General features: G+C 42.0%; 1 protein-coding gene across 1 annotated transcript in view; it reads left to right on the forward strand.

Annotated features, from left to right (window-relative positions):
• The first annotated feature begins 1,291 nt into the window (after positions 1–1,291).
• MID1 (midline 1) overlaps positions 1,292–16,061 on the forward strand; it is a 127,606-nt gene continuing 112,836 nt past the window's right edge. The window contains exon 1 of the mRNA XM_015423135.1: positions 1,292–1,994. Within this exon, the coding sequence (XP_015278621.1) occupies positions 1,335–1,994 (660 nt within the window). The 5' untranslated portion in view covers positions 1,292–1,334. The remainder of the gene's footprint in view (positions 1,995–16,061) is intronic.

Consider the following 16,061-nt stretch of genomic DNA (forward strand, 5'->3'; position numbering starts at 1 on the left):
ATGCAGCTGGGCCATCTGAAGCTGTCCTCAGTTATGAGCAACCAAGCTTAAATGCATTGTACTGTGAAGAGGTAGAGCTCCGTGAGTGTGAAGCATAGCTTGTGCTTCTGCTTCACTGACCTGTCTGTTTATAACAGTGATGGGCCCTTGACGAGAGCTTAGGCAAGGAGAGCCACATAGGGCGATTCTTTTCAAAATCATTCCCTGCAAGATGATTAAGGAAAGAAGAAACAAAATGAAGACTTGGTCATTTTAAGGGGTGATCTCTTCCAGGGGGGTTACACTGCTGAGGGAAGTCACTGTTAGACCTTGCTGCATTTCATCAAAGTTACTAAAATGAGTATTTGCACAGTAAACAACCCTGTGATCATTAAACAACTGATGTTCTGCACTTTCACAATGCCATTAAGATTTGATATGTAAGAGGGAAATGTATTTTTATACAAATCCAAGTCTGTTCAGTAAATGCCACATCTTTCCCATTGGATTTTTGACCCTAGCAGCATTGAAGTGCCGTTTCCTCTTCTAAATATTTTTTTATTTCTAGTCTATCCTTGTGAGCACTTTGATTGTCATGCTGTACAAGCAGTCTGTCTATATACAGCTACTGTGAATGGATTCATAAAGTGTATTGGCTGTTTTATAATTTTCTGCTTACTATTAATCTAGTAATGGATAAATAGGAATGCAGACAGGCATATTGCATTGCAGTACTCTCCTGGAAGCGTGACTAAAACCTGGAGCACAGGAAAATGCCAGGGTATTAATGCTGAGAAATAATGAGGAAGTTTGAGGTTTTGTTTGATACATCTGATACTCTGTCTATCCTTGGCTGCTCTTATGAGTTAAAATGCATTCAGACCTCTAAAACAAATGTTAGCTGACCATAGCATATCTAAAGGAAGTTTTTGCAGTTAACAATGTACTGCTTGTTGATGTACCTGTACAGTGATTTTCTGTACAGGTTCTATATAACATGAAAGCTGTCCATACATATCATTTTGTACTTTTTGTCTTTCGTTGCACTGAATATTTAAAAAACAAAACAGCCATTTTTATTTTTAAAAATGATGTTTAGGGAAACATAAAAGAAAAAATGAAATTTAAATACCTTGATTATCGATGCATAGGCAGAGTCCAAATTCTACGTAGCCTTCCAATTTGGAGAGATGGCTGCATAATGCCCAGGGAAGTGGTGAAAGTTGACAACCCCCCATGGCTGACCCCTCTGCTCTCTCTTTCTCTCTCCCCTAATCAAATTTTATGTTCTGCTTCCAGATAGCTGATCAGCTTCCCTGGATTTCGCTGACAACACAGGAAAGCTTTGCCTGAAGATGGAAACACTGGAGTCGGAACTGACCTGCCCTATCTGTCTGGAGCTGTTTGAGGATCCTCTGCTGCTGCCTTGTGCTCACAGCCTCTGTTTCAACTGTGCGCATCGCATCTTGGTCTCCCACTGTGCCACCAACGAATCAGTGGAGTCTATCACCGCCTTCCAGTGCCCTACTTGTCGTTATGTCATCACCCTCAATCAACGTGGTCTAGACGGACTCAAGCGCAACGTCACGCTGCAGAATATTATCGACAGGTTTCAGAAAGCATCAGTGAGCGGGCCCAATTCTCCTAGTGAAACTCGCCGCGAGCGGGCTTTTGATAGCAACAGCATGTCCTCCAGTGAGAAAGTTCTCTGCCAGTTCTGTGACCAGGATCCTGCCCAGGAAGCAGTCAAGACCTGTGTAACTTGTGAGGTATCCTACTGCGAGGAGTGCTTAAAAGCAACTCACCCAAACAAGAAGCCATTCACTGGACATCGTTTAATCGAGCCTATTCCGGACTCACATATTAGAGGATTAATGTGTCTGGAGCACGAGGACGAGAAAGTTAACATGTATTGTGTGACTGATGACCAGTTAATCTGTGCCTTGTGTAAACTGGTTGGGAGGCATCGTGATCACCAGGTGGCCGCTTTAAGTGAACGCTATGACAAATTAAAGGTTAGTTCCATCTTCATGCTTTTTCTACTAGCAGGAGTGGTGCCAGATGAAATTATGTGTCTACACCTTGTTTTCTGTGCAACTGTTATATGAGTATGTTAACTACAATTTTGCATTAAACATGTACACACCTACTTCCAGATACCAATAATCAGATTGCATTAGAAATAGTGAGAAATCTGTGTTTAGTATGGAATGGTTACGCATATGCAGAAATAATATTTCACCTGCTAGTGACAATTTTCCAAGTACAATGGGTGTGTGCTGTCCATAACAGTATAAGCAGTTATAGAGGGGTGTGATTGTACATATTAGCCGCAATTCGAAGACCCACATATGTAGAGGCTCCCATTTGCTGAAGGGTATACAGAGCCTTTCCCTGTTCATAAAAGAGCATGTGTTTTGCAAAACTCCATTTGTATTTCAAAGCTGCTGTAATACCATTGTGAGTACCAGTTTCTTAGGATATCTGTTATTCTTTTAAATTGAGGGTAATAATTATGTTTAATCTTATTGCTTCCCCCCCCCAAACATCTTTTACATTGCTGTTACATGAGGAAAGTGTTTTAATACCAGTTTTCTCCAGGATATACAATTGTTTGTACAGTACCAAGTACAGCTGTTGGTTTTCAAAGTCATAATACATGGAAAGCAGCATTGCAGAAAATCGAATAACATTGCTACGACTATGCAGACTCCCCACCCATATTGAAAATCCATCTTTTATCAGTGTCAAGGCTGCTTTGCAGTCTTCCAGTACCACTGCAAAATGTTCTTAGCGTCTATATGTACATTTATATCAGAGGTTTGTTCTAAGCAATCTCTAGCTCAAATAGCAGCTATGGAGAGCAGTGTCATATTTATGTGAGCCAGTGTTCTTTTAGCTGCCAGGCTGGATACAGAACAGCATGCTAGAGAATGGAGAAATCCTTCAGAAGTCCCCTCCCCTGTTCCATTAGGGAACTGCTGCTGTAATTTGAAAATTTCAACAGACAGACCAAGTGCTGAAGGCACAAACCTGTATTGTTGGTCAATGTATTTATATGTTACAGGCAATGTTCCCTCTAAGCTGTGGAGTCTTGTGAGCAAAAATTCTACTTTATGAGTTTCCAGCATTAAAGTTGTGAGTGAGCGATTTGGCTACTGCATAAATTAGTTTGCTCTGGAGCCATCCTTCCTGAGCTAAGACAGAAATGTGTTAGCCAGAGGCTAAAAACCTGTGAGCTAGCTCACACTAACTCAGCTTAGAGGGAACACTGGTTACAGGGGTTTTGAGGAGAAAATCTTGTTTATTTGAACATACTAGTTTAGAAAATACATTTCCCCCCCTTTTTGCCTTGGGGATGGGGTAGGGAAGATATGTTAAGCTACATTAAAGATGTAATGTTAAAGTCCTTATCTACTTCTTTTACATATATGCCGTGCCACATAATGATGTCATTTTAAGAACAGACTTTCAGATGTTATATTTGGGGATAACCAATGACAAGTACCAGGAGGATCGTGGGTAGCACATGCTTCTGGTACATGCAGTTGGATATCCCCAAATGTAAAATCTGAAAAAGTTGAAAATATTCTCAGTATGTATCCTTCAAAACATATGCTTCCATGTATTTCCCCAAATGTAAAATCTGAAAAGGTTTAAAATATTCTCAGTATGTATCCTTCAAAACATATGCTTCCATGTATTTCATCTTAGCCTTTTCTGAACTTTGGTAATTGTTTATATGCATGTTAGACGTTTTACATACTTGCCCTTTAGAGAACAGTAATAATATTTTTCTTCAGTTTAAGTTGCAGGCCTATGACTAGTTCCATTCATATCCATGTGTTACTCATGTTGAAATCCGTAAGACTTCAAGGGAGTAAAAATCGGGTAGGATTTCAGCTTTGTGACCAATTCAAGGCTCCCCAATTACAACTCTCAAATCTTGTTTGCTTCAACTTTCCTGTGTTCCTGCAGAACTTGTAGCTCCACAAGTACTCTGGAACTCACTAGAACTGCAGTAAATTGTGTAGCCATCAAGTTATATTTGTGAATTTTTAAATATTCTTTCTACATAGAATTAACACAGCTTAAATCTTTGTTTTTTAAAAGAATGACAGACCATTTCCTTAAAAACATAATCTTAAGTATCTTTGGACAGAATCCACAAAACATTGTTGCAATGCAACTGCTATTCGTTTCATGACTGGCCCATGAACCAGTGTTTCATGGGCTTTGAATTTATGGCTCAGGCTGAACTGTAATTACTTGGAATGAATTCCATGAAGTTCACTGTAAGTGTTATGATTATGGAGCAAGTCTTAGTTAGCCCAGATATTACTTTTAAAGTTCCTGGGGCAAAAATATTCACCCAAATGGCAAACTATGTGTGACACTGACAATTCTGAACAGTTAATGTGGCCAGGTTTCTTGAATTAATTTTGGAACTGCAGAATAAATTCTTTAACAGTTACAACTTCTTATTGTAGGAAAGTTAGGTCATTTAACTTGTTCAGAACTCTTGTCACTGCACATTTCCTTTTCCATATAAAAACAGGTGTGTAGTAGACCAAAGTTTAGATAGGTAAAGGTAAAGTCCGACTCTAGGGTTGCGGTGCTCATCTCCGTTTCAAAGCCGAAGAGCCAGCGCTGTCCAAAGACGTTTCCGTGGTCATGTGGCCGGCATGACTAAACACCAAGGCACACGGAACGCTGTTACCTTCCCACCGAAGTGGTACCTATTTATCTACTTGCAATTTCTTGCTTTCGAACTGCTAGGTTGGCAGGAGCTGGAACTAGAGACAGGAGCTCACTTCGTCATGCGGCAACTCGGGTCTTGAACTGCTGAACTACTGACCTTCCACAGCCTGCAGTTCAGCATCTTAACCACTTGAGCCACCGCAGCTCCTTAAAGTTTAGATAGCAACAGATTAATTGTTTTGCAGTCTGTTTTCTCGAGGAAGAAGCCTTTTTCTTTTAAAAAATGGCACCAGTAGAGAATTTGAGTATCACACGAAGTATTTCTTAATTCATTCAAAGCTTCTTCAAAAGTGTTTCATGTTTCAAAAGTCTATGACAATAGATCATAACTTATAAAACACCAAGATTTTGCTTCAACTAGACAGAGTTATAACAAGTTCTGTGTTCTGTGTATTGATTCTGATAATGACCAATGCTAAATCACAATCTGGAGATTGTGTGGCCTCTTCCATATTTCATGTAGATGCTGTGACTTTTCCTCTTAAAATAGTGGCACTCCTGCACATAGCAATCCTGCATACTATGGCCCCTGCCACACGGCAGGGGAAAAGCCTCTTAAGGCGCGGATCCCCTGGCCGCGGCGCCTTTTCTCCCCGGCGCGATCAAACGCCGGGGAGAAAACACGGCCCTAACCGGGAGCCGGCCGAACTGCGCATGTCGGAGCATGCGCAGTTCGGCTCCGGGCCGGGGTTGTGCCGGCGCAAGGACGCGCCGGCGATCAAACGCCCGGCTAGAAGCGCCGTTTCCATTTGAACCACCAAGGTAGGTGGTTCAACTTGCGCCGGCTTTTCCGGGGAAAGGGCCAGTTCGGGTATGGAAGCAGGACGCTTCCCAGATGTTGTGGTGTGATCGCGCTGCTTTGATCCGCCCCCGAACTGTCCCTCGTGTGGACGGGACCTATGACAAGTTAATTTGGAAGTCAAAGTAGTTTCCTGTTATTCCTTTTTCTCCCTGTTCTGTGATTTTTCTTACCAAAATCTCAAAATGGATTTCCTCTCCATAGCATCTGAAGAAGTGAACTCTGACTCCAGCTCATGCTGGAATAAATGTTGTTAGTCTTCAAGGCAGCATTGGACTTCTGTCTTATTTCACAAAAAAAATCCCTACAATAAACACTCACACAGCTGTCCTCTGGAGTCAGGCATCAGTTTCAGTGATGCTCAGTAGGTCTCCCAACTAATCACAAACAGTGGGGTGTTTGGTGGTTTTTGGTCATCCCTAAAGGAGTTACGTGGATTTTGGACTTGAACTTTTAGTTTTTGTTGTTCAAATACAATTTATACTGAAACCCAGCAGGTAGTTTATATTCTAGAGAGAACTTCTGGCACATAAAATGCAGCTTGATATTGATACTAAAAGCCTTTTTTGAAAATTGGACTATTAATTTCAGGGCTACTTCATATGTGACAAACACCACACATACTCTGTCATATATGATATGTCATATGAGAATGTTGCTGTAGTTCCAAGACTGACAACCGATGGGCGTATAGCCATTCCAGCTGTTCTACTCCAAATCACATTACTGCACTGTAGTTCATACATGACAGTGTACACATTTAATCCTACAATGAAATTATCACATATACTTTGAGCAGTGGCACATCATTCCAACTCAGGAGGTCTTAGAAAACTGTTAGTTGGCTAAAATATGTAAAATAACATAGAAAATTAATTCTTTTTAAACTGTCCTGAAGGGATGGTTCGACTAGGATAGTGCTTTTGTGAAAAACATGTTTGAAACACCAGAATTATTAACAGCTGCAAGAAGGAAATCCTTTTTGGAACTGTGGCTCAGTGAAATGTATTTCCTTGCGAGTATTATTAAAGATTCCCTGTTAGAGATAAGGTTAACTAGATACAAAGAAATTGTAACAAGTTTTGCCTCCATTTCAGCATTATTGTAATATTAAAGTAAATTTTACAATTGTTATACATTACTTTCTTTAATATGGGTAGGATATCCTAGATCCTTCCGCTAGTGGAGTCACTTTCCTCTGGCAGAAGGAGCCTTGGCTGATAAGAGACATTCCTGAGAGTGCTGCATCAGGAAAAGTCTCCTTCCTCTGGAATTCTGAAAGTACCTCCGCTTGTATAATGGATCTGCAGGATCCAACCCAATGGTTGTGTATTTTGGATACAATAAATTTTTACTTAAGGAAAGGCAAATGATAACTATATGGGAACAAATGAAAGAATTATTGTGTCACTTGGTAGTATAGAGAGACCTATTCACTAGGCTGCTGAAAATCCTTTTAAAACATCGCCCAAATTAAACAGTACGATTGTCCTTAAAATGATTAAAAATCTACATCTCCCACAACTTAACTGCTGAGGAATTGGTAGTTCTTGATAAGCAGCACTGGGTGTCAAGCTAGTCTTAATTGCTTACATTCAGTCCCCACAGTGTCACTAATTATTTAAACAATATTTCAGAACCATTAACTAGAAGACAAAAGCTGCCATTACAATCTAACTCTGTTTGTGGCAAAAATTAAAGTGTTTAATTAAAAGTTCTGGTGCACTTGTGTAACTGAGGCTTATATACTACCCTGGTTTTAAGTATGTTGTTATTGTGAAGACTGAGAAATAAAGGCGAAAAATGTTTATATCTCGAACAGCTAGCTCTCCAGTCCTGGAAAGTTCTGAATCAATCCAGTTTTTAACAGCTGATCTGTGGGTTAAAGGACATGGCCTTGAAAGAAAATTAGGGCAAGTGTTTTTGTTTAACCAGTAAGTAATATCTTCACATTTTGTGCATTTTTAATAGGGTGTCCTGGCAAGCAGCAAAAACGGGGGGGGGGGGGGGGGATGGGACAAGGACACAGAGTGGGGCTGTCAGCAATAGTGTGACATCACTTCTGGGAAAACTGGAAACTGTGTTGTAAAAACATAGTTTCCAATGATTCCTTAGAGAGGTATGACATTTCCAAGTTTCCATTTTTTAAATTTTATTTTTCTTCTGCTGGTGGCAGGGAAGGGAAGCTGCGAGCAGGGGATCATCACCCACAGGGGTAAGGGCCATCCTAGTTTTTAATGTTAGTTATTCTGAGATATGCTTGCATCTCTTAAATTATATTCTAATTATGCTAGGTATCTAATATATTCCACAAGAGATGTGAAATTATGTATGTTGCACATATTAAAAATCTCTTCCCTTGAAACAATTTAAAATTTATTTTTATTTATTAAAAATTATATCCTTCTTTCCCCTGAATGGCCAAGGGTATAATAAAAAGTACCAAAAGAAGTATAATTGAATAGTAGCTTCACAAAGGCAGTAATTATTGTGTACACCAGTTTGCATTCAAGAAAATCTATGCGCGGGGTGATAATATAGCATATGTGTTATATACTTATTAATATTGTATCGCTGCCAATTCTGGCTGCGGAAGTTCTTGGAAATTTGGGGAAGGAAGGGAGCTCGGTTGGGATGTGATGCAATGGAAGGATTAGGCTGCCACTCTTAAGTGGTACTCAGATAGAGTCTGTTACTTTTTTCTGTCACAGTGGTGTACCTTGTATATTTGACACACATAGTGGATAATTTTTAACACCCCCCTCCTCAATACAACAAAATAATTTTCAGTAATAGTCATTAAATACATGCACCTTAGGGACCAAAAAGTTTCAGGGAATAGGTTTTTGAGAATCAAAGCTTCTTATGTCAGACATGGATGGGAATGGTGATCCAACCTTTCTAATCTCCAGCCAACTTCTCCCCCCCCCCACTTGCAAAAAGACCCTTTAAAGGGTCTTTTTGTGAGCCAAGTGTGCAGCCCACGACTACCCCTCTCCCTCCCTCCTGCTAGACTTAAAGGGCCTTCCAGCTGGTTGGCGGGCCACGTGGTCCCCACCAATCAGCTGAAGCCCTCTAAATGGGGCAGGAGGGGAGGGAGAGGGGTGGCTGGGTGGGTTGTTGCTCTTGGGGGGTGGGGCTTGGGGGCATCCCCACCCACCCCCAGAATGTCCCCCCAAATCCCCCCACCGAAGCGATGAGAGGACCTGGCAACCCTAAGGAGCACTGCTAACTGGCTTGTGCCCCTTAAGACTTACAGGCTGATCCTGCACATGTTTACACAGAAGTACGATCCAGGTAGTCAGCCATGTTGGTCTGAAGCAGTAGAACAAATTTAGAGTCCAGTGGCACCTTTAAAACCAACAAAGGTTTATTCACGGTATGAGCTGTTGTGTGCAAGGCACACTTTTTCAAATAAGGTCATGCCTTGAATAAACCTTTGTTGGTCTTAAAGGTGCCACTGGACTCTAAATTTGTTACATAGAAGTGTGTACCACTAATGGAGCAATCCTCAGCAGATCTACTCAGAAACCTACTGAGGTCTAAACAACCCTGAATAGAGAGAAATGCCCTTTTTTCAAACCTATCACTACATGATATTGTCTGGCTTATTGAAAATATTTGATAAGAATTTCTATAACAATGGAATTTGAACATAGGAGTTTTGAGGATATGAGGTTGGGGGAATAAAACAGAGGCAGTGAGCCTTAGGTCTATTCAGATGTAAGTCATGTGGGACTTCCTTACCGGACATCATCCTTGGGATTGCCAAGAGTGCCAAGGGGAACCAAGAGAACGAACTATATCCACCAAGTGGAATTCAATCCAATTAATGGAGCAAATATGTTCTAGAGCAGCAAAATCAGTTCTATTTTGAACCAGGTCTCTGGAGAGCCAGGTTTTAAAGTCCGATCTTCTGCTTGTTCATTCAGAAGTGAGGCTGCTGTCATAAGAACACTTTCCAGGGAATAAGTCCCATTGAGTAAAATGATACTTACTTCTGAATAGTCCTGTTTAGAACTGCTCCCTAAGGCCCACTAAGTACAATGGGGCTTAGTCCTCAAGTAAGCATAGGTCCTGGAAAGCCTTTCTGGCTGCTTCTGTGAAAAGGGGGGGGGGAGGAGCAGTTGTATTTACAGGACAGTGTTTTCTAGCCAAGAGTTACACACGTGTAAGTTCCAGCTGAGTCAATCAATTGGATTGCAGCTGTTATCTTAGTAGGGTTTATATTAATATATTTATATTTATATTAATAGGAATATCCTTCTAACACAACTTCTCATGAGGATTGGAAAACGTGATGACATGAACCTATTTTACAGTTATGACCTCGGCTTCATCCTTGCATAAGTTAAGCTTGCCATCTAATAAATCCCAAAGGATTTTTTATACATAACTCTTTTAGCATGTCAGCATGTTGGTTCACACTTGTTCCATGTTTTGATAAAGCAGTGCCTTAAGAAAAGCAACACTTCATCAGAACATGTATTGGACTAATGCACTGACAAACTGAAAAGGCTGAATGAATTAGCCTTGACTGTGTAAAAATCTATACCGAGTACCTTAATTCTGACCAAGTGATAGTGCAAGCATGTAACTTTCCTCTTTCAAAATATTAATGAACCCTGTATCTTGCAGAAAGTGGCAACCCATTGGTAGTGTGTAGGGTTACCAGCCTACCAGCCCCCACCTCCAGGGCCTGTCCCCCCCCACCAATCAGCCAGCTGGCAAAGGGAGGCTGAGGCTACATCATTAGCTATCATATCGCATTGGTGATGTCACAGTGAAGCTCTAGTATTTGGGCAAAAACTTTATAGTAGGGTTTTTGCCCAAAGACCAAAGTATTGCCATGACATCATATGATGATGCCACTTCCGTTACACACTGGAAGTAACATTGCCACATCACCAGTGTCGTAGCCTAGGCCTAGTACTTACTCCTAGTAAGTCCCCCCTGTCCCTCGCAGTGTTCTTAAGGAAAACTAGTGATTCAATTTCTCATGTGCCTTGAGGAGGAAGTATCTTTAGATATTTCTTGTTTATGCAGCATCATAAATATACATGGTGCTTTGCAACGTGTGTAAATAAGAAATACAGGTATATGAGACAAAGAGCTTTACCATCTACAATGGATATTATGAAACAAATAGAAGAAGAGTTACGGAGTGATTGGAATGAGCAACAAAATGAACTACATGATTTTAATTGCAGTACCACTTGTGACTTCAATGTGAAAAAATGATATGAGTGAAAAACACTATAAGGAAGTCGTAAATTATCTGTAAATCAGTGTTTTATGGACCATTTGTCCCATCTCTTACTGGTGTGCCCTTTTCTACAATAAATGGGAGTCAGAAAACTGGGAACTCTCTTTCCTAATAAAATGCAGCCTTTCATTCATTAGGTGGGAGAGTCTTTGTCTATGCTTAGGCTGTGCATGAAGAAAGGATTCTATCCTGAATTTTCTGTACTTGTAAAACCAGGTGATAGTGCCTGAATCCTCAAATAAAAAGGCAGGACTAGATACTACCAGATAAACTGAGACCAATTTCCCACAAGCTGCTGCTCCTCAAAAAACAGGATTGAGTAGACGTGGGGGGAATCGGGCAAAGCTGTGGGACAAAATGCGGATGCGCAGCACATGGTGTGAAATTGACACGTACAATCGGGGCAAAGGGAAGAGCGAGCGCGGAGCAGCAGCTTGTGGGAAATCGGTCTGAATTGCTGTTGCTTCATACCAGTTTCATCTTTTCCTTTTACTATCTAGTATAACTCAATGTCTGGTGCTGTAATGCTAGGTGTTTTTCTGTCCCTGCTAACAGCCTGTAATGTGAAGCAGGGAGTTAAAAAATGCACAGCTTGATGATGTGCCATAGTGTGTTGTGTTATACATGTGTGACAGACTGCGCTTAAAAGCCAGGTTCCTAGTGCAGCAGAATCAGAGATATGGGAGGTGAAGGGTTAACATACCACTGGAATGGAGAGCTTGAGTGATGGGCTGCTCATTGTCTCTGACTGGCCAGCACCAGCTGAGAAAAACTATATGATCAGCCAAGTGCTGAAGAGAGTTCAGTTCAGTTCGATTCATTCCATTCAGAGGATCTGTCAATCTGAAGGCAGTCAGTTGGTTTCTGACAGAGTTTGGAATCAGTGAGTCTGATAGGAAAAGTCAGACAGGTTCACCTGTGAAGGAAAAAGACTCCTTTGCCTTAACTGTAGGATTCCTATCCTAAGGGAGAATTCATTAACAGAATTCAGAGACTAAGTGTCAGTTTAAGATGAACTACACTTTACACAGACACCAGAACTGGGATGGTGATTTGGTGCGAACAAGCAGGAACCTATGAGAAACTCACGGGAATATTCCCTCACTAATTCTATGTGTCTATGTCCCAGAAAAGGACTTGAAGTACAGTAAATGCTTGTCATGTATTATATAGCTGCCACTTCTTTTTTCCTCCTTGGCTCATAAATGCATCTGTTGTACACTCACCTTTGTCTCTCTCCTTAATCATAGTTCTTTGCCTCCCTGTCTATCGTTGAATTCTAAGTGCCTTGCAGTCTGAGACCTGCCTATTTTCATTTTTACATGTAAATATCTGTGAGGTACATATTGATATCACTGGGTACATAATTAAAAATAATAATTTGCATGTAATACATAAGGTCATCCTCTTCCTCTGCTACCCCATGAATCTGGTTCCCTTGACTCTATGTGCTCTGAACTTTGGGATTCTGAAGATGCTGGTATTTGGAAAGTGAGCTGCTCTGTCAACACACCTCCCCTCATCCTCAGTGCCTGTCGTTGGAGCTCTGCCTACTTGCCTCCCTTTCCATCCTCAGTTTGTTCCTTACCTAGCTTGCCCCTCCCATTGTCAGTGCAGTGCTTGCTTGCTTGCTTCCCCCCCCCCCGCATTGGAGCTCTGCCCTCTTGCCCTCCTCCATCATCAGTTTGCTGCCTCCCCCTGTCAGTGTATTGCTCGCTTGGTTCTGGTTCCCCCCATAATCAGTGCTTCCCCTCCTCCTGTCAGCTTGCTGTTTACTTGCCCACTGCCTCCCTCCCCCCACCATTCCCACCACCAAGCAGCTGAGGAAAGAGGAAGAGGCCTTGAAGGTAGGGCAGTCTGAGCAGGGGGTAATCTCCATGGTGGGTACATCTCCTCTTCTGATGGCACGGTAGGCAGTCATTTCTCTTTCCTGCCACACCACCATTTATCCTGCCCTCGTCACCATCACAGTGCCTGCGTTGCCTGTGCTTGTGAGTTGGACAGCTGTGGCAGGTGCTGCCTACTGGGCAGCGCTGGCAAGAAGGGGCAAATTTTGAGGGCTCCTCTCCCAGCCAGGTAATGTGATGGCTGTGGCACTCCCTGGCTGGTGCTCTGTCCTTCCACCCTCCTCACTCCACTCACCAGCTTGAAGTGCCCCTCCTGCTGCTCCAACGGAGAAGTGTTGTCTGCACATGCACAGATAACACTTTTCTGTTTTAAGAGAATTTAACCCCCCCCCCCCAATGTATTTTTTTTAAGTTTTCAGACTTTTCTGCAAGCCTAGGGGGTCACCTAAGTTTGCAGAAAAACTTGTTTGGGGTAAGTATACCCCCTATCTGCATATAGGGGACTGTTGGGAATTAGATATATAGATGATTGGGTAGTGTGCTGAAACTCCCTTTCAAGCCAAAAGAAACACGGTTATATCTGCTATGGAGAAGAGATCAATTCCTGCCCAGTTTCTCTGAGGGTTTGGCTCTGAGAAAGAACCCAGGTCTGATGTGAATAGAAAACAGTTTTAGACAACTCAGGAGACAGAAATAAACTATAGTTTCAAGAAAGGAATGAGTTGGGTGCTCCAGGTATACTCTGCTTGGTATACACCAGGAAAAGGGCACTGTCATAGGAAACTCTCTGAAGAAACATTGTTGCTGTAACTAAAATATTAAGTAAATCATCTCTCACCGCCTAGAATATATGCAAACAAGCTTTAAGATCACTATTCTCCCTCAGCTTTTCCAACCCCTGACTACACCTATTTATCCCCTGCCTGTTAAATAAACTTAAGATTTCTGTTTGAATGTTACTCCATCTCAAGTGCCATTTCAAAGGGTAAAACAAGAGGTCTCCTGTTTTCCTCATCAAGTTCCTGGGCTGGGCTAAAGGCCAAATTATATTCTGTGTGACAGGGTGAGACAAACAGACCATAAAAACCACAAATATTAACATGCTACTTGGGGTTGCTCAGTCACAGCAGGAAACAAAACTTTTGGTGGGAAAATCTGCCTCATAGTGGGGGAGTGACAGGGGTCTGTCATAACATGGTATTAGCATAAAGAATGCAGAAAGAGACCTGTGGTGGTAGAAGTTCCACATTTCTTGAAATATCTAATTCTACCTTAAGAATTGATGTTAAAATTAGAGCGATGAGACTATATTAAAGAATGAAAATAGGTCATCCACTATGTTGTATGCTCTCTTGTGGCCTCATTCAACATCTGCAAAATTTATTTTTCGTACATTTTTGGATGAAAATTCATTTTTTAATAGACCTAGAATTTCCTTTCTGCATTCTTTCTAGCAGTCCTTCAAACACTGCCTGTAATTCAGCTGGTGTCTAAAAGTGAGAAAAGAGGGAGAGGAATCTAGTACAAAAGGAGGACATTTCAATCATACAGAGGCAATTGAGAATGAATAATTTAAGATGCCTTAGGAGACGGAAAAATCATGCAGTGAACAAAACAGAAGCCATATAGCACTGTGTATGCCTTATACTTCTACCTAAGCAGAGTTACACTCCTCTAAGTCCCTTCAACTATAGTGGACTTTTTCCCCCTGTCAAGTCACAGCTGACTTATGGCAGCCCCATGGGTTTTCAAGGCAAGAGACGTTGAGAGGTGGTTTGCCATTGCCTGCCTCTGCATCATGACGCTGAACTTCCTTGGTGGTCTCCCATCCAAATACTACCCAGGGCCAACCCTGCTTAGCTTTTGAGATCTGAAGAGATTGAGATACCCTGGGGTAGGCAGGTCAGAGCTCAGTGAAGTTATAAGGGGGCAACCCTATTTACTCTTAGGATTCTTTCTAATACCTGGCCAACTACTTTCTAAGATAATCTGTGAACTATGTGTGTGGCTGAGTGTACATTTTGTGCCAGAAAGGCCCATGCTAAAATTCGCTAGGTGGTATTAGGCAGATCTCTCTTTATCAACCTACATTGGTAATATGGGGATGATACTTACCGTTGAATGGGTTATTCCCGAATTAAATAAGGCAGAGTTTCAGTATGATGACATAGTAATTGTCGAATGTTCCAGATAATTTTTTAAAAATTCATTATTCGGCTCTGAATGTTACTCAGAGAATTACTGGACCTAAAGTAGCTCTCTGACTCATGAACTTTAGTTTCTGAAACTTTGTGATGCTATATAGCTTATACCTTTCCTTCCCTTGTAGCTTACAATCGTAAATTAATATCAGCCATACCCCATTAACACCCCCCCCACACACACTCATGCAGCTTAAATACAATAAAAAGCCTTCATAAAACAGCCTTACCTGGCTGGTTTTGCTCTGACTGAGTTCTGCTGGGAGCAGGGAGTGGGGCTTGTTGCACGTGCCCGCCCCCTGGGCTCTTTACTGCCGGAGCTCCGCTCCTGTGCGCTCCTGCAGGAAATGACCCCTGAATATTAGTCTCTTTGGGTTTTGAAAAAACCTCTGCAAGATGACATCCTCTGGATCCCCCAATGAGTTGCTCCTGCTGCTGCCTGTGGTAGAGTGGTAGCGTTGGCTATCTTCCTGCTGCGGGCAGGGGAACTCCAACCAACCCCCCAGCTTCTGCTGCCCAGCATCACTTAGGAAATGCCTGGCGAAATGGGAAGGGCAATTGGTGTCCCCAACAGCCTGAAAGTGACACCATCATGCTGGGAGACTCTAGCACTTGTCTTAAACTCTATGGTTAAACCACAGAGTTTTGTGCAGATGCTAGAGCATCACCCCTGGCTAAGTGATGTGAGTGATGTCATCATGCCAGGGACGCTAATGTCCACTATACAATCACAAAGTTCTCACCTTCCCCATCAACTGATGGTTGCTAGGACTACTGGGGGGAGTGTTTGGACTAGGATTTGGGGGATTCAGGTACAAATCCTCAGGCTAGTTACACATTTAGCCTGTTGTTAAAATGGGGAAAGGATAAAAAAGCACTAGACAGAACAGATGGTTCCTTGCCCCTATCTGCCTGGCTCAAGTAGTGGCTGCTGCTTGTCACCTCTGGTAATTCAGCCATTCAACTGTATGGATAAGTGCCTGGTGATGGCAGCTAGGAGCATCCACTGCTGCCTTGCAGAGTTCAGGCAGCAGTGGATGCTGCTTCTAGATGTGCTTGCAGCTTGCTTATTCTGGGAGGTAAGAGGGTATCAGCAACTTTTCCTCTGTCTGATGTATGAGACAGAGGAGGTGTGCCAGGGAGTGTGTGGATGGGGCTAATTCTACTCTACAGCTCTTGGTGGCTGCTTATTTAATAATTTTATTATT

Source organism: Gekko japonicus, unplaced genomic scaffold (genome assembly GCF_001447785.1).
Source record: "Gekko japonicus isolate JY-2015 unplaced genomic scaffold, Gekko_japonicus_V1.1 scaffold478, whole genome shotgun sequence".
Classification (NCBI taxonomy): Eukaryota; Metazoa; Chordata; class Lepidosauria; order Squamata; family Gekkonidae; genus Gekko; species Gekko japonicus.